The 19994-nt window shown below is 50.0% G+C and overlaps 1 protein-coding gene across 6 annotated transcripts in view; it reads right to left on the bottom strand.

The window, feature by feature from the left end:
- Window positions 1-14938, bottom strand: part of GDAP1L1 (ganglioside induced differentiation associated protein 1 like 1) — a 21668-nt gene extending 6730 nt beyond the window's left edge. The window contains exons 1-6 of one of the 6 annotated variants that reach the window (XM_007464761.1): window positions 14681-14860; window positions 9031-9223; window positions 8288-8289; window positions 7848-8085; window positions 4963-5060; window positions 4068-4182 (exon numbers count right to left, since the gene is read on the bottom strand). In XM_007464761.1, coding sequence (XP_007464823.1) covers window positions 4068-4182; window positions 4963-5060; window positions 7848-8085; window positions 8288-8289; window positions 9031-9223; window positions 14681-14860 — 826 coding nt within the window. Of the gene's footprint in view, window positions 1-4067; window positions 4183-4962; window positions 5061-7847; window positions 8086-8287; window positions 8290-9030; window positions 9234-14680 lie in introns of all 6 variants that reach the window. The other 5 variants (XM_007464764.1, XM_007464762.1, XM_007464763.1 and 2 more) reach the window with 5 other exon arrangements.
- Window positions 14939-19994: the final 5056 nt, after the last annotated feature.

Here is a 19994-nt window from a genome sequence, read left to right as displayed (position 1 = left end):
CCGCTCTTGGCAAGGTCATCACCAACAGCCATGGGACAAAACCCAAGGGACGCTTTCCTATCCTTGGTTTATTCAGCCTCTCAGCTGCATTTGACACTGTTCTCCCTCCTTAAAACACAATCCTTTCTGGGTTCTATGACACAAGAGTCCTCACGCCTCACTGGCCACTGTGTCTCATCAGCTTTGCCAGCTCGTCTGTCTTTACCCTTCTCTCAGTGAGGGGGACCCTCAGGGCAGATGTGGTAGTTTTAAAATACGAAACAGTGCTTGTCTTTCTCTGTGGAATCTAAAAAATAATATAAACACATGTATATGCAAAACAGAAACAGAGTCACAGATACAGAAAATAAACTAGTGAATATTACTCAGCCACTAAAAAGAATGAAATAATGCTATTTGCAGCAACATGGATGGACCTGGAGATTATCATACTAAGTGAAGTGAGTCAGAGAGAGAAAGACAAATATCATATGATATCGCTTATATGCGGAATCTAAAAAAAAATGATACAAATGAACTTATTTACAAAACAGAAACAGACTCACAGACTTAGAGACGGGGGAAGGGTTGGGGGGAGGGATAGATTGGGTGTTTGGGATTGACATGTATACACTGCTATATTTAAAATAAAATGCCTTTCCATAAAAAGAGAGAGAGAGAGAGAGAGGAGAGAGAGGGAGAGAAAATAAACTAGTGGTTACCAAAGGGGAGAAGGAAGGGGGAGGGGCAAATTAGGGGTATGGGATTAAGAGATACAAACTACTATGTGTAACATAGATAAGCAACAAGGATACACTGTATAGCACAGGGAATTATGGCCATTATCTTGTAATGACTTTTGATGGAGTACAATCTGTAAAAATACTGAATTACTACGCTGTACGCTCGAAACTAATGTAACGTTGTAGGGAATTGCCTGGCAATCCAGTGGTTAGGACTCCACACTTTCACTGCCCAGGGCCCGGTTCGACCTCTGGTGGGGGAAATAAGATCCCGCAAGCCGTGCAGCGCAGCCATAAATAAATAAATATAAAGTTGTAAATCAACTATACTTCAATTAAAAAAAAAAGAAAAAAATACGCTCACAGATTACTTGATACTTATCTCTTTGGTGGAGCCCAATTTTTCTCCCCTTGAATATGGGCTGTATTTAATGCCTTGCTTCAAATGAATAGAATGTGGCAGAAGTGACAGAATGACTTTCAAGGGTAGATCATAAAAGATGTGGCTTCTGCTGCTTCTGTCTCTCTGGGATCACTTGCTCAGGGGAAAGCCAGCTGCCATGTTGTGAAGAAACTCAAGCAGCCCTAATAAGATGCCCATGTAGCGAGAAGCTGAGGTCTCCGGCCAACAGCAGTGGGGAACTGACACCTCTAGTGAAGACCCACGTGAATGAGCCATCGTGGACCCTTCAGCTCAGGGTGTTGCAGCCCCAGCCAAAGGCTTGACTTAGAGATGGGGGAAGGGTTGGGGGGAGGGATAGATGCATCATGCAACTATCCCTGCATCATGCAACCCTGAATTAGAAACACTCAGCCAAGCTGCTCCGGAATTTCTGCTTCACAGAAAATGTGTGATATGACAAATGCTTTTTTTTCCCTTTTTTTTTTTTTTTTTTTAAAATATGGCCCTCAGCTCAAATCTAGCCTGCTGCCTGTTTTTATTTATTTATTTATTTATTATTTAGTTTTGCCTGTGTTGGGTCTTCGTTGCTGCACACGGGCTTTCTCTAGTTGCGGCGAGTGGGGGCTACTCTTCGTTGCAGTGCACGGGCTTCTCATTGCGGTGGCTTCTCTTGTTGCGGAGCACGGGCTCCAGGCGCACGGGCTTCAGTAGTTGTGGCACGCGGGCTCAGTAGTTGTGGCTCGCAGGCTCTAGAGCGCAGGCTCAGTAGTCGTGGCGCACGGGCTTAGTTGCTCCGCGGCATGTGGGATCTTCCCGGAGCAGGGCTCGAACCCATGTCCCCTGCATTGGCAGGTGGATTCTTAACCACTGCGCCACCAGGGAAGCCCGACAAATGCTTTTGTTTTGTTTGTTTAAGCCGCTGAGTTTGGGAGCAGTTTGTTATAAGCAATAAATAACTAATAAGCAGGTCTTGATTCCTCTTTCTGTCTCTCTCCACTGCCCTCTAGGTGACATCATCCAATTCTATGGCTTTAATCACCGTGTATATGCTGAAGACTTGCAAATCTCCATCTCCAAATTCTGACCTCTCCTTTGAAAGTCAGACTAGAATACCTAATGGCTTATGTGACATCCCCTCTTGGGGATGACACTTACATGCGGAATCTAAAAAAAAACCTGAACTCTTGGGTCCCCCTTGCCCATATCAGGAAATGGTACCACTCAGTAGCTCAGACCAAAACCTCATGAGTCATCTTTGATTCCTTTATCCCCTCTTACTCCACTCCCTCCAATACCCTCGACCTTTCAGCAAGTTCCTGCCCACTTTATCTCCAAAATACCTCTCAAGCCTTTCATGCCTCCCCATCTCCACTGCCACCACCTCAGTCCAAGCCACCACCATCTCATCTGGGCTTCTGTCTCCCTTGAAATCCATTTTCACAGCAACCAGAGTACTTTTAAAAGTAAAATCAGAACACCTCACCCCTGAGTAGATTGCAAAAATGGCCACAGATTCCTCCCATTCCTGCACGCTTGCCCCTTTGCAAAGGCTTTACTGCTTCTGCCATCAAGAGGCAGAGTCCAACCCTCTACCCTTTTAATCCTGGCTCTGCCATGTCACCTGCTTTAGCCAATGGGGCTTTCGTAAATGTGGCACAAGTAGAGGCTTAAAACATATTTGCACCTTGGGGCTTTGCTCTCTTGCTGCTCTCAGTATCCCTGTGACCACCATCATCTGAAGAGCCTGGCTTAGCCTGCTGGATGATGGGCAACATGTGGTCCAGCTACCTCCATTGGCCCCTGAACACTCTTCTGTAATGGCCCCTCTCCAGCACCCTCTCTGATAGAAATGAGAAAGTTCCTTCTTGAGGTATGTATTGTTTTTACTCATTTAGCCATACTCTGCTTTTTTCTAGAAAGGATTTATGGCAGCTGGCTTCAGCATGCATGACAGTGTTCTTGTTTAGGACCTTAGGTATCTGTGTGTGCCATTTGCTTGAGGCCATCCTGTTTCGCAGATGTTGAAACTGAGGCTCCAGTAAGGAAAGGAACTTGCCCAAGTCACACGGTATAGGCAGCAAAGCTAGGACCCTAACTCATATCTGTCTCACTCTAAACCCATCTTTTAGAACACTGTGCTCCACAACCTTCCCACATACACAGACATCTGTGTGTGTGTGTGAAGCTATGAGTGTAGCAGTGCATGTTGAATGGGTTCCACAAATTTGCATTGTTGAGGAGACCAGACTAACAGGGTACCTAAAATAGAGCCAAATGGGAAGGTCCAGAGTGAAATTTGAAGAAGGGTGGGTGGCAAGGATGGTGTATAGATGCAAAAGGGGGCAGAGTGGTGAGGAGAGGGCGCTCCAGCCTGGAAGAACTGCGGGAGCTAAGGTGTGGAGGTGGAAATGTAGCTGGCATGCTCAGGGTCCAGAGAAGAGAGGCACTTGAGAACAGAAAGAGTCAAGGTCAGAGAGTCCGGGTGAGCCTAGATGTCTGGCTCCTACAGCATGAAGGAGCCATAATACATCCTTCAGTCGGGGAAAGGGGAGATGGTGTAGTGGATAGTGATCACCACCACCATTACCATCATCATCTTCAATAACCTTTATTAAATACTGTGTGCTAAGCGCTGATCTAAGCATTCTACATAGATTATTTCATGCAGTGTCTCAACCTCTCTCTGAGGTCGGTCTTATTATTATCCCCATTTTATGGATGGGGACCTGAGGTCTAGGGAGATGAAGCACCTGGCCCAGGGTCATTCAACTAGCAAGTGGCCAAGCTAGGACTTAAACTTAGGTCTTTCTGACTCCATGGCCCATGATCCTAACCACCTGGATGGTCCTCTAAGATCTTTGGGGGGAAAGATGCTGGGACTGTCATGGACAGGGTGGGCTGGATGGGCTCCAGCACTCACCTACCCCAGAACTGGCACCCACCCTCGTTCTCAAGCTTCCTCTTCTCCAGCTCAGCCTCGATCTGGTCCAGCACCATGGCCAGCTCCCCCAGCATCTTCTTCAGGTAGCTCACATCGTCGTGCTCCAGGATCTTGGCCTGGGGGCAGGACAGGCAGGTGCTAGAGGAGCGGAGTTGGCCTCAATAGAGCAAGGATGACCAGGGATGGAAGACTCTTGGCCCAAATCCCCTTCTGCAAACCCAGGCTCCTTATATCCCCTTAAGTGTATAGGATACCCCCACTGTTACAAAGCATCCTCATCTGGTGTTCACGATAGTCCTGTGAGCTTGACTGTCCTGGCCAGATCCCTTTCATGGGGCTGGTACTCTCATACACCAGCTGCTGTGAGAGTTGGTTGACAGTGGCTCACCGCTTCCCCTTCTTCAGAGAATTGTTCTCAGCCAATGAGGAGTTTCCTGGAAATACTTGGGAAATAAATGGCTCAACGATTGGCTGATAGAAGGGTATAAAAGTCTGTCCCTTTGTCTCAAGGTGGATCGACTTTGTGGCACCATTTATCCTCCAGAGCTCCCTGTGGGATCAGGTGAACTTAGCCCCTTCTTCATCCTGTCTCATCCTTACTGGGTTCTCCTTAGAGCGCTCCCTCAATACCTCGCTTACCCCAGAACCTCTGTCCAATGCTCTGCTCTTAGGGACACAACCTAAGACATTAGGAAAGTGAGGCTCCAGGGAGACAGTGACTTGCTCAAGGTCAAAGGGCCAGTAAATGACAGAGGAGACAGGATTGGGAAAGCAAGCCAGTGGTTTTCCCATTTCATGTCATCAGCTGACTCTCTACTTAGAACCAGCTTCTTTCAGTTCTTTTCCATGGAAAAGATGGTGGGAAAAGGGGAATGAGCAGGCCTGGGGTCACTCACCATGAGCTTCTTCTGTTTAGAAAGGTAGGGCTCAGAGAGCTGGGGCTCCTCCTCATGGTCCAATTTCATGAAGTCCATGGTGGCGTTGGCTAAATGTCCTGGGGAGAGAATAGGAAAAGTCCCGTTCTTCTGATACCTGGTGCTCTTCCTTTCCCTTCCCCCCAACAACTTGGAATAGGTCCCATTCAAACACTAGTCCAGGAAGTAACAATATCAACAGGCATAACTAGGAGACACTATGTCATCACAGGCTGGGACATAGGGATGGGTGAGATGCCATCCTGCCCTAGACCGTAAAAGAGATACCCACGACATAGCGTGATCAGTCTCTAATGAAGAGTGAACAGAATGCTGTGGGACCCAGAGGGCCACCTGCCTGGGGCACAAGGTGTCAAGAAACCTCACTGAGGAGGAGACTCTAGGGGATGAGTAGGAGTTTGCCGGAAATGAATATCACCCTAAATGTGGACAAGCTCATGCTTCAGTGAACGTCTCCCTCACCCCTTTCTGTAGTGAAGAAACGGATTCAGAGAGGCTAGTAAATTCCACACTAGTAAACGAAAGCAGATTTTGAATCAGGATCTGTCCGATTCTCAGTCTAGCGCTCACTCACTGTAATCCACAGGGAAAAACTTGTTTTAAAAAAACTATAAGAGAGCTTGGTGTCTTGAAACTTCCACTTCTGGTGAGGCAACTTCCCTGAAGATTCAGGGACATATTGACCACCTTTCCTGGGAAATTGGCCTTTTAAAGATGCTGAAAAGGCCTGGGTGATGGAATATGGGTCAATGATGGAACTCAAGGCAGCACCTTGAGGATTATACTTAATGGAAGAGACAAAGTGTCCTATAATCTGACATTAAAAGTCTAGCTGTAAGCTGTGGGTTTTACAAGGGGAGGTGGAAGCATTAAGTGGGATAAGATCCTGAGGTCTGTTCCATGACTGGGGCAGGATTTCTCTGGAACTCCTAGCCAGTAAGTATGGGACATGGTGGGCCAGGTGTGTGGTGGGGCCCAAACCTGGCCTGCCCTCTCCCCTGGGTCCCAGCCCCACTTGGACATCTCTTGGACTGGGATGGGCATCTTCTCTGGCCCTACTGCCTCTATGTTCCCCTTATCATAACACTGATTGGTACTAGGTTAGAAAAATTTTAATCCATGTGGGTTGTTTGTTTGTTTGTTTTTTTGCCACACTGCGTGGCACGCGGAATCTAAGTTCTCTGACCAGGGATCAAACCCATGCCCCCTGCAATGGAAGCACGGTGTCTTAACGACTGGACCGCCAGGGAAGTCCCAAAATCAATGAGTTTTGAATAGATTATACATGCCTGCTTGTTTAAAAATTCAAACAATATTAAGGAACGTACAGTGAAAAGTAAATCTCTCTCCTCTCAATCTGCAGTCCCTTAGTTCTGCTCTCCCAATCTTCTCATGCGTCCTTCCAGAAATACTCCTTGTGTTTGCAAGCACCTGTGTATCCATTCGACCCCCTTTTACATATACTAATGATAGTACACTAGATGCATTATTTTGCCCTTCACTTTCTCCCTACTTACTAATATATCTTAGAGAGCATTCCACATGCCTGTTATTTTTTTTCACAGCTGCACAGTATTTCATTGTTTGTATGTACTAGAATGTATCTACCCAGTCCCCAAATCATGGTCAACTGGGTTATTTCCAGCCTCTTGCTATTACCCCTTACGCTGCAATGCATATCCTTGTACATACTTCTTTGGCGCACACATCCAAGTGTCAATGCAGGACAGTCTCCAAAGTGTGGGCCTTTTAATATCCGATATAGAGGGCCAGACTGCCCTCCTGAGAGGTTGTTCAAATTTACTTAGTCCTGCATTGTAATTATCTGGTCATTTGTCTTTCTGCTTCCATGAAACTGTGACCCTGGGAGGGTAGAAGCTGTGACAGTCCCCTTCTGTCCCCAGCCCCCTGCCCAGGGCCTGGGTCATAGGAGACTTCATAAATGTTGTCAAATGTTGTTGACTCAATGGGGACAGGACAATATAAATATGTCCTGAGTCCTGTTCAAGGGCACTCTAAAGAGAAAATCGAGTGCCACAACCTGGCCCACCTTTGGACATGAGCCTCATTCCTTTGAGAGAGAGGAAGTGACCATTTACCGAGCACCTATTATCTACTTGGAATCATCATGCTTCATCTGTGTATTGGACCCCATGGTGTCTGCATAGAGCCTGGACCAAAGTCTGTAAACAGTTGTTGATGGATGATCTGATTTAATCCAACACTTATTTACTGAGTACTGAAAAAAATGAAAGGATAAAGTAGGCTGTGGGCACAATCAGGCTGGCAGTTAGGACAGTATATGGGGATGCTTGAATCAGAACTCAGAGACCCGGGCCCTTGCAATATCTGGGCAGTCTTCCTTGGTGATGCCAGCCCTGATGTCACTCAGTGCCCTGGGCTGCCAACCCCAGGTGTCTGGGGCTGAGATGCCCGTGGCAAGTTGTCCCAGCTCCCATGGACAGGCAAGCCTCTAGGGGGACAGATAGCCCTATGGCCTCTGTATGGGATGGCAGGACAAGAGGAGGGGGCAGGAGAAGGGAATGAGAGAGAGAGACTGCCAGAGAGGGGGAGACACATATTCAGCTCGTAACAGGGTGAGTGAGATGGAGAGCCACAGAGAGAGAGAGAGAGCGAGCCAGAGTGAGAGACAGAGACAGACACAGGGATGGAGAGAGAGGCAGAGGCAGAGGGATATCCATGGGGAAGAGGAGAGAAGGCGGAAGAGGAGAGATAAAGGGAAGAAAGTGAGTAAGAGATACAGGAATGGGAGGAAGAGGGAGGAGGTGGGCAAAGACCGGGTTACCCTGAGGGTTCTGCGTCCCGACCCCGACCCCGGGACTCACTGCGGATCTCGGCCGTGGCGTACTTGGGGATCATGGAGTCGGCGGTGAGTTCGGGGTGCAGGATGCAGCCGTGCGTGTAGGCGTCCATGGGCAGCGCGTCCAGCAGCTCGCGGTACTGCAGCACCCGCGCGTGCTGGGGGCTGCCCGCCTCGGGCATCAGCGCCACCACGTGCTCTGCGGGGCACGGCCGGGGGCTGGGCGGCGGCACGCAGGGCCCTGTGTCGGGCCTCCCGCCCCCCTGATTCAGAGAGGCCAGCCTCTGGCACCCCATCCCCCAACCTCAGCATCCCGGAACCGCGACATGTCCAGAAGTTTGGGGCCCATCCCCTTTCCTTGACTCTTGAGAGGAAGTCCCCACCAGGCTGACAGGGGACCCTAGGGATCCTGCCCGCCTACCTCTCCTCACTGGAGCCCTGCCGAGCCGTCCCCTGAGGGGCAACTCCTCACCTGCCCGGGCTTGTTGCCAGGTGGGTCTCTAGGCCTAGTGTTGCCAGACTTGGAGAGAAGCTGGAAACCTGGATGTTTGAAATTGAACTCTCCTTGGTTTTTAAATGTTGGCAACTAATTCATATTCTTTTAAAACAGTGCATGTCCGGGCCCTGACCTTTCAGCTGCATCTGCAGCCTCTGCCAGGGGCACTGAGCTTCCGGACTTGAGCGAGGCCAGAGGGAGGGACGGAGGACATAGGGTTCTGTGGGGCCCTGCTCATGTCTGCAAAGTTCTCGGGTATCCGGGCCCATGTCTGTGGGGTTCCGGAAGAGCCTGTGGCCCTGACTATGCATACAGGGTTTCAGGGGGCTGGGTCCTGGTCGAGCCCTGGCATCCCCGGGAGATCTGGATCCTGTCTGTGGGGACTTAGAAGGGGGTCTGGGTCCCATTCATGCCTGATGGGCTCCAGAGTGTCTGTGGCCGAGCCTGTGACTCCAGAGTCCCCGGGCAAGGCGGCTATAGCCCTAGCCGCTCCAAGGGGGGTGTCTGGGCCATGCCCTTTCCCTCAGTACCGGGGACGGGGGGTCAGATCTGTGGGGTCCCCAGGGACCTGTGGCCATGCTCTGCGGCTCCTGGGGGGCATCTGAGCCCTGCCTGTAGCCCGTGGTTCCTTGTGGGGGAGCCCGGGCCCGCGGGGTTTGCCCAGGCTTCCCAAGGTTCTGGGGCGCTGTCAGGGCCCGCGCGGCCGCCGTACCTCCCGTGAACGTGCGCTCCACGTAGTCGATGATCTGGTCGTAGTCGCTGATGATGTTGTCGCGATGGATGATGACGGGCACCTCCTCGCCCAGGTTGAGCCGCATGAACCAGGGCTCCTTGTGCTCGCTCTGCGGCAGGCTCACGTCCCGCTCCTCACATGCCAGGCCCTTCTCAGCGATCACCAGCCGCACCTGCAGGCGCCAGGGTCAGAGCGGGAAAGGCGGGCGGACGCACGGGGACACTCTGCCCAGGTGGGGCGGGGCATGCGGGGAGGGAGGTCAGAGGTCCCACACTGGAGGGGACCGTGTTGCTTCCAGCCCACTCCTGGGCCCCTGGGGTACGGGATGGGGGATACATCCCCGGGGTCTGGTGGTGGGAGGAACACAGCTCTGCCCTGGGGACAAGGGGCAGAGCTGCCTGGTGGTTACAGGGCTGGGTGTCACTGCTGGACGTACCTGGGATAGGATTTCTGGCTCTTCTGTGTGAGTTTGGGCGGATTCGTTACACTTTCTGGGCTTCATGGTTTTTTTATTTGCAGAATTGAAGTATTAATAGTAGTACCAACAGTGTCTGGTATATAGATAGTGCTTAATTCATAATTCTCATTATCAGGATTGGACTCTCAGCCTGGCCTCCAAACGTGAATCTGGCCATGAAATTTGCAGAAATTCTTATCATCACCATGATCAGTAGCAAAATTTCTCAAATTATTTGAGAAACAAAGTGAAGTGAAAAATAATTTGCCAACATCAGCCTAGAGCCCTTTACTGTCCCCAGACACCTTCCGATCTGGTTGTTGGATGCTCACAATAGCCTTCCAGAGGAGGGCAGAGCAGAGACTATCTCCCATTTTTGCTGATGAGAAAACGATAGTCCAGAGAGGGCAACTAACTGACCCAGAGGCACACAGCCAATTTAGCAGTAGATCTAAAACTAGAAGCAATGGTTCCTGACTCTCAGACCAGTGTTCTCTGCCCTGGGGGCTCCTTCCAGGGAGTCCTGGGCCTGGTCCCTCCTGAGTCTTTCCCTAGTCTCCAGGGGGTCCCAGACAAACATATGACCTGGTAGATGCTAACGGAGAGCCTCCTGACCCAGCCCAACAGTTCTGAGCTGGCAGATGGTTAATGATCACCTAGCCCAACTATCCCCTGCCTGTGGACTGAGACTCAGAAAGTAGGCTAGACTTGTCTAAGGTCCCCCAGCAAAAGGATGGCAAGCTCCACTCCTACATGCTCCTCCCTACTTCTAGCTCCAGCCCAGGAGAAAGAGAGGGCACCCCTGAGAGAAGCAAAGGTCTATTCCTGTTAAGCATCGATGACCCCTATACATACCTAGGTGGCAGTTCCCATTCCCTTCCTGCCTGCCCTGGCATCCTCCTGGCAGGTTCTGCCCAGCCACCCAGCGTCTGGGTCAAGCTGGGATCTCTGAACGGACGGAAACAGAAACTAAATCAGGCCTTTGCCCTTGGCGGGTCCAGACGTTAGGCCTTCCATCCTGGCACGGCATCTGCTCCCAGGGACCACTCCCTGGGCACTGCCCTTGAACTCCAGTGAGGGTGCCTGGTGGGGCTCCTGCCTGGGGAGGGGACTGTCTTTAGAGGAACAACAGTCCTGCTTGGAGCTGCCTCAGGATCACACCAGCAAGCAGCCAAGGAGACTTTCTCCTTTAGCTGAGCTGCAGGCCAGAGCCATGTGCCATCCTGCAGGGGAGGGGGCGGGGGAGGAAGCCAGGCCCAGGGGGAGGGCATGCAGCCACCAAAGCCATCTGCCTTCTTTGCCTCCTGGAACTGCGCCAGACTTAGGTGGTCACCACTCAGTGTGACCAGACATCAGCCAACTCTGGGCAAACTATCCCCCCTGTGGGTGCCTGAAAGTCACCCACTGGTGCTTCATTGTCATGGCTAGGTACTGTCCCCCCTCACCCGGGCCCTTGTTTATGAGAAAACTGTGATGGGCTGGGTTGGCATCTCTGCCCAGCCACTTAGTTGCAGTGTGACTTTGTAAAAGACACTTAGAGTCTCTGAGTCTTAGTTTATTTATCTCAAATACTTTAAAAAAATTAATAAGCTTTATTTCTTACACCAGTTTTAGGCTTACAGAATCAAATGCCTTTTTTATGTAACATCTTATGGCTTACAAATGCGCCACTTTTCAACACTTATTTATTGAGTGCCTACTCTGTGCCAGGTCTTGTTCTAAGTGCTCAAGACTCAGCAGTGAACAAAACAAAGATCCCTGCCCTCAGGGAGCTTACATTCTGGTGGAGGCAGACAGATGAGAAGCAGTTAAAATGAGATGGTGTGTCAAAAGATAGTGAGTTTATCGGAAAAAAGAAAATATAGAGCAAGGTAAGGGAAATTGGGGGTGCCAGGGCATCAGGGAGGCAAGTGGCAATTTTAAATAGGGTGACCCATCAGGGCAGGCCTCTCTGAGAAGGTGACATTTGAGCAAAGAACAAAGAGAGAGTAGTCCACACAGGGATCCAGGCAGAGGGGACAGCCAGTGCAAAGGCCCTGAGGTGGAAGCATGTCTGACATGTTTGAAAAATGGTGAGGTGGCCATCCTGCTGGAGCAGGATGGATGGAGGTGACAAAAGGAGAGGAGGTCAGAAAGGGTCATGCACAGGGACATTTAATTGAGACTCCTAGACCCAGGGGTCTATGAATAAATTCAGGGAATCCTCAAACTAGGATGGGAAAATTACAGGTTTATTTTCAGTCATGTCAAGCTGACACTTAGCATTCTCTTCAATTATGAGTGTAGGCAACAAAGCATGGTGGTGTTAGCAGTGCCTGTAATATTGTCACCACTAGGAATCAGATATTTTCATCACTTCACAGTTGCTGCAATTACATCCGTCACGACTTCAACATTACAGTAGTTATCAGTCCTGCCACTAGATCATGTGATACTATGGGTTAATGCAGAAACACATATTATTATGTAACAAATTTGTTTTGAAAATATGTCAATAGCTTTACTTCAGTATGATTGGTTTTCCTTCTAATCTAATATTCCTATGTATTTGATGTTATTCAATTAAAAGTACTATTCTGAGAAAAGTCCATAGGCTTCCCCCGATTGATGAGTGGGTCCATGACCCAGGCAAGGTTAGATACTGCAGTAGGGCCTGAGGCCATTATGAGGACTCCGGCTTTTTCCTGGAAGGACTTGTGAGCCACTATAGGCTTCTGAGTAGAGGAGTAGTGAGATGTGCAGTTCTCGCCTGTGGACCTCCTGGGAGTGGGAGAGGGGGTGGTAAATGGTCAAGGGCAGCATGGACAGGGCTGGGGCGCCAGTGCCCAAGAGCTTGAAAAGTAAGGTCAGGGTGGCAGGTAGAGGTCATTTACTTCCCTTCTGCCATGTCTGGGATGGCCCTCTGCATGCAGGCAAGGCCCTTTAGGACTGATGCGAAAGAAGGAAATGCACCTGCTAAGCCCATACTGTGTGCCAGACACTTAACACATGTCCCTGTCCTTTCAGTCCCCCAGGAATCCTACAGGGTCGGATGTAAACGTCCCCTTTTCCAGATGAGGATGTTGAGGCACAGAGGAGGTGAAGTGACTTGTCCAAGGTCACACAGCCAGTAAGCACTCAAGATGAGACTGGAACCAGGACCATCTGACTGCAGGGCCCATGTGTTTTCCATCAGGCTACACTGCCTCTAGAACCCACCACAGGCCCCTGGGCAAGGGGAAGGCCCTGGCAGGAGAGGCAGGAGAATGCTAGGCTGTCTTGGTCAGAGGCTTGGTCACAAATGGGATTGCAGTGGGTGGTCCCATCCCTGACTAAGGGGCCACCTTAGCCCTGAGCTCATGCTGAATAAGGAATATTCAGGAGGCTCCCTCAGGAAATGGTGATGGGAAGGGCCACCCTCCTACCTCCTGGTCACTGGGGCCTGGCTCCTGAGGTTCTGGGGAGGAGGACATCCTGGCATCTGGAGGTCAGTCTGATTCATTCCCAACCCCCCCCCAGCAACTTGTATAGAGCCTGGCATGCAGTAGGTGTTCAGCATGCATGTACAGAAGAGTCCCAGCATGACCTTGGTTAACTCCAACCCCTCCTTTACCTAGCCCTTTAGTGATATCATAACACCCGTTATTAACAGAGCCTTGACACCATGCCAGGCACTGCGATCAGCACTTTTTGTGCATCATCTCATTTCACCATCACAATAGCCTTCTGAAGAAGGTACTGCCATTAGCTCCATTTTACAGATTATAAAACTGAGACTTTAGGGAAGCAAAGTGACCTGCCAAAAACTCCATGGTGAATTATTGGAGAAGATGGCTCTCCTGCTGGGGACTTTCTGGCCTCATAGTCTGTACTTTAAACTAGGAACTACTCAAAGGGGGATCAGTGGACCAGCTTCATCAGCGTCACCTGGTAGCCTGTTAGAATGCAGCATCTTTGGCCCTGCTCCAGATCTGCTGAATCAGAATCTCTGGGGTGGGACCCAGCATTCTGGGCTTGAACCAGTAATGTATACTCAAGTTTGACTAGTGCCAGTGTAGAACACTAAGCAGTACCGCCTGTTCAACAACCCTCAGCAATCCTGAGAGGGGGTTGCAATTAGAAGAAATAGCTATTATTGTTATTATTATCCCATTTTCCAGATGATGGAACTGAGCCTAGACCAAGAATCAAACCAAAGAGCCTGGTTCCAAGGCCATTTCTCTTTAAGGAATCTGTTCCTCCATCTGGAAAATGAGTGAATGGAACAAAAGGATCTTCCAGGGAGAAGAGAAGTTGAAGGGTCAGGCAATGGGTGACCCTTAGGTTCCAGCAGGACCGGCTGCTGGGACCTGGCCATGGTGCTGAAGTCGTACCCCACAGAAAGGACAGCCCAGGGTGAGAGACTGCGCTCCCAGAGGCCCCTGGTCTTGCAGGCTCAGTGCTTGGACCTCACCCCCAGGAAGCGGGAACCCCGATAACTCAACACCAGGCTGCATTCCCAACCGCCTTCTAGCTCCCCTGAGTCTGAGATGGGACCGTGTGGCCGTCTGTGCCTTTAAGAGCAAAAAGCACAGACCTTACGGGCCAGCTGAGCTGGTGAGGAGATGGGTTAACTCCTTCCTTCTCAGCTCAAGATTAGGGGTGGGGTGGGGGGAGGGCTAGGGTCAGACCCTTCAAGCCCCAGTCAGAAGGCCCCCAGCCGGGCAGAAGGGCAGAGGAGCTTTGACCCGCAGGCCTGTGGCATGGGGACAGCAGCGCGGGGGTTGGGGGGACGGGGGGAGGGCCTGCGATGGGACTACTGGGGCCGGAGGCTGGACCCCAGGAAGCGCCCCTCCCCCCTCCCCGCAGCAGCAGCCCCCTCCAACAGGCCGCCTTCCCAGCAGTGCCCATTCCCTTCCCCTTGCCTTTGTCTCTCTTCTCAGCTCTTCAACAGACCGGGTCTTTCTGGGAGGGAGAGAGGCAGAATGGATGTTCCTAGAATTAGGGACGGTGCTCCTGGGGCCCAAGACAGGGCCAGTCACCTCCCGGGAGGGCGGCCCAGCTTCCCCCATCCTCCGGGCCCCGAGGCCCCTGATTCTACCCTCCAGTCTCTCACCAGGTTTTCAGACCCCTTAAGCCCTCCCGGAGGGATCCCCTCCCCCAAGCCTCCTGGTGCATCGGTCGGGTTTCCCTGCTCCCTCCGGCGGGCTCTACCTTCTGCGAGCTGAAGGACTGGGTCCAGTGGTACAGAACCAGGCTCTCCTTGGGCCAATGGGCGTGGCTGGCCGCTTCGGGTGCTTCGGGGGCCTCCACCGGCTTGGCCGCATCGCTCTCCAGCGCTGAGATGGGCCACCAGCTGCAGTTGGTGGGGGTCAGGTTATTGGGGGTCGCCATGACAGCCCGAAATCAGAGGGAAGAAAGAAGGAGGCTCCGGCGGTGGCGGCTCTCTCTCGCCCAGCATCACATGGCCTCGCCGAGCCTGCCCCTCTCCTTCGCTCCCTCCCTCCCTTCCCCGTGAATGTCATTACTCACTGGGTGAGTGGGGGAGGGGCGAGGGGGATCCCGGGAGCTCCTTTCCTCCTCCTCCCCTTGGCCCACCCCTGGCCCGTGCAAGAAAAGCCACCAGTCCAAGGTCAGGCTCGGTGGAAGGGCACCAGGAGCCATAGGGAAGTGGGCCCTGCCCCCAGATAGCTCGAATCTGGCCAGCCACCTGCCGAAGATTCCACCATTATAAACGCATTCTGCCTCTCAAATCTTCTAAAAGGCAAATAGGACAACTGGTGTTATAGAAATACATTCCTTTTATAAATCAGTGTCTGGAAATAGCTCATCTCTCTTTGAAGCTGTTATTTTCTAACTTTTCTCCAGAAGGACCTCTAAGGGCAGAAGGGAACACATTATGATTATTGAACAAATACTTACATAGCACTCCTGTGTGTCCAGGCACCATCAATTCATTTAACCCTCACAATAATCCTATTAGCCTCACTTTACAGAGGAGGAAACTGAGGCACGGAGAGGCTAAGTGACCTTACCCAAGGTCATCTAGCTAGTAAGTGGTGGAGCTGAGATTCGAATCCAGGCTGACCAGCTCCAGAGTCTCTGTTTTTAGCCATAAGGTCATAACATGACAATAATGTAAATGACAGCACAGCAAGCATTTATCAACCCAAGCACTCTACATTCATCACCTCATTTCATCTGCACAGTAATCATTTCTTCCAGATAAGGGAGGTGAGGCTCAGCGATGTCAAGTCATTCATTGGTCCAAGGTCACACTTTCACCCCAGGAGACTGAGGCATGACTACAGGAGCCCCGTAATGCCTTTGCTGTCACATAGTTTATCCTAAACATTCATGGGAACTTTACATAAAATTCCTTAATGTATCCTTGCTTACCTTGCTATAATGTTTTATTTATCACTGGGCATCTAGACGCACCAGGAAAATAAGCTTCTCAGTTTGCCCTCCATTGGCAACTTTGATCTTGGATTTTCAGCTTCCAGAACTGTGAGAAAATACATTTCTCTTGTTTAAGCCACCCAATTTCCGGTATTTTGTTATGGCAGCCAGAGCAGATTAATATACCTACAATAGAAGCACATTATTTGTATCTTTTCAAAAGAATTCAAGTTGGGGCTTCCCTAGTGGCGCAGTAGTTAAGAATCCACCTCCCAATGCAGGGGACACGGGTTCGAGCCCTGGTCTAGGAAGATCCCACATGCTGCGGAGCGACTAAGCTCGTGCACCACAACTACTGAACCTGCACTCTAGAGCCCGCCAGCCACAACTACTGAGCCCGCGTGCCACAACTACTGAAACCCGCGTGCCACAACTACTGAAGCCTGCGTGCTACAACTACTGAAGACCGCGGGCCTAGAGCCCGTGCTCTGCGACAAGAGAAGCCAATGCAATGAGAAGCCCGCGCACTGCAACAGAGCAGCCCCCGTTTGCCGCAACTAGAGAAAGCCTGCGCACAGCAACAAAGACCCAACGCAGCCAAAAATAAATTAAAAAAAAAAAAAAAAGAATTCAAAGTTGATTAAAAAAAGAGATACTACTGGATTTCCCCTTACTACTGGGGGTAAAGCTGGTCTTGGTCCCCACACTACAGGAAAAGAGGGAGGAATTAACATGGTCATCTCAGTGTCCTTTAGCCAGGTCCTTTACAGAAATCCCACAAGAAGAGTATTAATGTCCACACGTGACAGATGGGAAAACAGGCTCGGCAAACAAAAAATGTCTCACCTCGTATCACCACCTAGGAATCAGCAGAGCTGGAGCTGGGATCCGCATCTACCTGATACCCAGATACACCTGAGGTTTTGTTGCTGTTTTTTTCTTAAAGATTTTTTTTTTTTTTTTGGATTTGGACCACTTTTAAAGTCTTTATTGAATTTGTGACCATATTGCTTCTGTTTTGTGTTTTGGTTTTTTGGCCACAAGGCATGTGGGATCCTACCTTCCCGACCAGGGATCGAACCCACACCCCCTGCATTGGAAGGTGAAGTCCTAACCCCTGGGCCGCCAGGGAAGTCCCAGCACCTGAGTTCTTTTCTCTTCCTCCTGCTACCTCCATAGAACAGATGCTGAAATGGTCACAGGGTGGGATGGGGCTGGATGACATCCTTCAGCCAGTAAGGATCACTCAGGAGATTTTGCTTCCAAATTCTGGGCAGGATGAATGGTTCTCCTGGGAATTAAAAGTCACCTGAAGGAATTCACTGTGAAAAATCCTAACAGCGAATGCATCTAACTTCTACATCTATTACCTTAGGGCCCGCTGACTCAGGAAGCCACAGAGATCAGAGACATGCCATAAATGCCGTAAATATGAGGCTGGCCAGGTATGATCCCACAGGGTGTGGTGGGGATTGTGGCGACTCATAGACCCCAAGTTGGTCTTGTAACAAACATACTTGTGAGCCAGAGCTAAGCCCTCGTGTAGTTTGTTTGCAGCCTCTGCTTTTGATAACTTAGTTTTTGCCACAATCCTCGAGGCAGTGTGTTAGTTAATATAGCACTAGCTACTGTAACAGCTAAACTGCCAAATCCCAGTGACTTTCTTTACCCAGTTGAAGTTTATTTTTTCACTCACATTAAGTCCAATTAGCAGCCAGTGGGGGGAGGGGCAGGGGGTTCTGTCAACCTGCCTTTGTGGCTTCCAAGATCACCCAGGCATTGATATCCAATGGGCATTGATCTTTATGGGCAGATAGTAAAGAGAGAGCAGAACACCAGGTGAGCACTCCTCACTCTGCTCACATTCCATTGGACAGAACCCTGTGGCTGCCCCACTTAAATGCAAAGCAGAGCTGGGTTTGTGAGTCCCTGGCCTGTAGCAGCCACTTTTCAACAACTGTCCTATGGACGGGTAAACAGATCTTATCCATCCCTGCCTCAGGCAGTTATTATCATCTCTGGTTTATCAATGGAGATACAAACCTCAGAGAGGCTAAGTGACCTGTGAGAAGTCACACAGCCAGGAGCACTGTCTTTCTGACTCCAGCCCAAGGATCTTTTTTCTACCTTAATGTTCCCCAAACTTGCCATCTCATGAGCATCTCTTGTTAAACATACAGGTTCCTGGGCCTCACCCCAGACCTTGAACTGAATGTTCGGGAGAGAGTGTGGTAACTTGTACTTCCACTGAGAATCCCAAGATGATTTTTATATCAGTCTCTACCCTAGGGGCTGCTCCCTGGGGAACTTTGTGAAACGCTAATTAATCACTTGGCTTCAGCCCCTAGAAATTCTCAATCAATTGGTCTGTGGGGAGGGGCCCTGATATCGACATGTTGTAAAGCTCTCAGGTGACTCTGATGTGCAGCCAGGACTCAGAAACACTGCCTCCGGTCCCCAAGCAAACCGGGCTGGTCATCAGAGTCACCTTCGGGAGACTTTCAAACTAAAGCAGCAAGAGAGAGAGGGAGGGAGGGAGGGAAGGAGGAAGGGAGGCTATCACGTGATTCTTGACCCTGGGAATCGGCTTTTAAATAAACTGTTCAAATGATTCTAACATGCAGTCCAGGTTGAGAACTGCTGAATAAATGGACCAGAAGATTCTGAATCAGTAGGTTTGGGGGAAGCCAAACTTTCCATTTATTTATTTATTTATTTATTTATTTATTTATTTATTTATTTATTTATTTATTTTTGCGGTACGCGGGCCTCTCACTGTTTTGGCCTCTCCCGTTGCGGAGCACAGGCTCCCAAAGCGCAGGCTCAGAGGCCATGGCTCACGGGCCTAGCCACTCCGCGGCATGTGGGATCCTCCCGGACCGGGGCACGAACCAGTGTCCCCTGCATCGGCAGGTGGACTCTCAACCACTGCACCACCAGGGAAGCCCCAAACTTTCCATATTTTTAAAGTTCTTCCAGGAGACTGTGATTCCACTGCCCTAGGGCTTTGCTACTCAAAGTCTGGTCTAAAGTATCAGCACATCACTGGGAAATTGTAAGACATGCAGAATCTCAGGCCCAACCCTAGACCTGCTAAATCGAAATCCACAATTAACAAGACCCCCAGGAGATCAACACACACGAGTGGGAAAAGCACTGCTCTCAGGCACACGGGCTCTTTTGCAGGGAGGACAGCAGTTTATATCCTCCAGTCAGGGCTGACTCAGCTTCTCTCCATCCCCACTCATCCCCTCTTGAGGCTGCAGAACCTTTTCTAGTGTCACCAGCATAGTCTGTCCTCAAAGGTCTTGGGCCTTGCTGCCCCCATGCCGTGGCCATCTGTTCACGGATACTTTGTTGGAAGGTCTGGGCATGCTCACAGGTCAATGACTCAACAGGGAGCTGGCAGGCCCTTCCTGCCAGGGCAGGACATCACAGATGCTGGGCATTGACTTGAGGACCAGACCGTGGGATTGGTTGCTTCACCTGAAGATCTCTTCTTCAGGTGGGAAGCACCTGGCACAGGGTCTGGCATGTAACAGCATCTGCCCGGTAAATATTTGTTGACCTAAATGTAAATGGCTGAAAATGAGCACTAATCCTTTGTCTATGAATGGTAATTTTTGTGCACTCCTTTTGTGCCCTTTAAAGCATTTTTGTCAGGTGTTCAGATTGTGTTTTTCTTCTTGTTTTCTCATTAAGTTCTAATTCTTTTTCATCTGGCTTCTCTCTGCACGGCATTCTTTGTAATGGTAAAATAACGGAAATATCCTAAATGGCTCATGAGAGGGGGTTTGTTAAATCATTCAGGGGCTCTCTTCCCCCAAAGCCCATCCACCAATACATGTTAAGAACCTCTTTTCTGGAAGGATCCCAACAAGACACCAACAAGCATGGTCTCTGGATCGGTGGAATTCTGGGTGTTCTCTATGAATTCTCTATGAACTACTTTTCGCTTGGCTGTATCTTCTTTTTTTTTTTTTTTTTCCTGTTCTGAGTACCTATTACTTTTGAATAAGAAAAACTAACCAACAGGAACTGGACTGGTTCTAAACTTCATTTAAAATCTCTCATTTATTTTAGCCAGCTTTATCTAATTGACAATGTTTTTATTTAAGAAAATTGC

The sequence above is a fragment of the Lipotes vexillifer genome, unplaced genomic scaffold (assembly GCF_000442215.2).
Source record: "Lipotes vexillifer unplaced genomic scaffold, Lipotes_vexillifer_v1.1 scaffold53, whole genome shotgun sequence".
Classification (NCBI taxonomy): Eukaryota; Metazoa; Chordata; class Mammalia; order Artiodactyla; family Lipotidae; genus Lipotes; species Lipotes vexillifer.
This window is presented reverse-complemented; position numbering and strand designations above follow the sequence as displayed.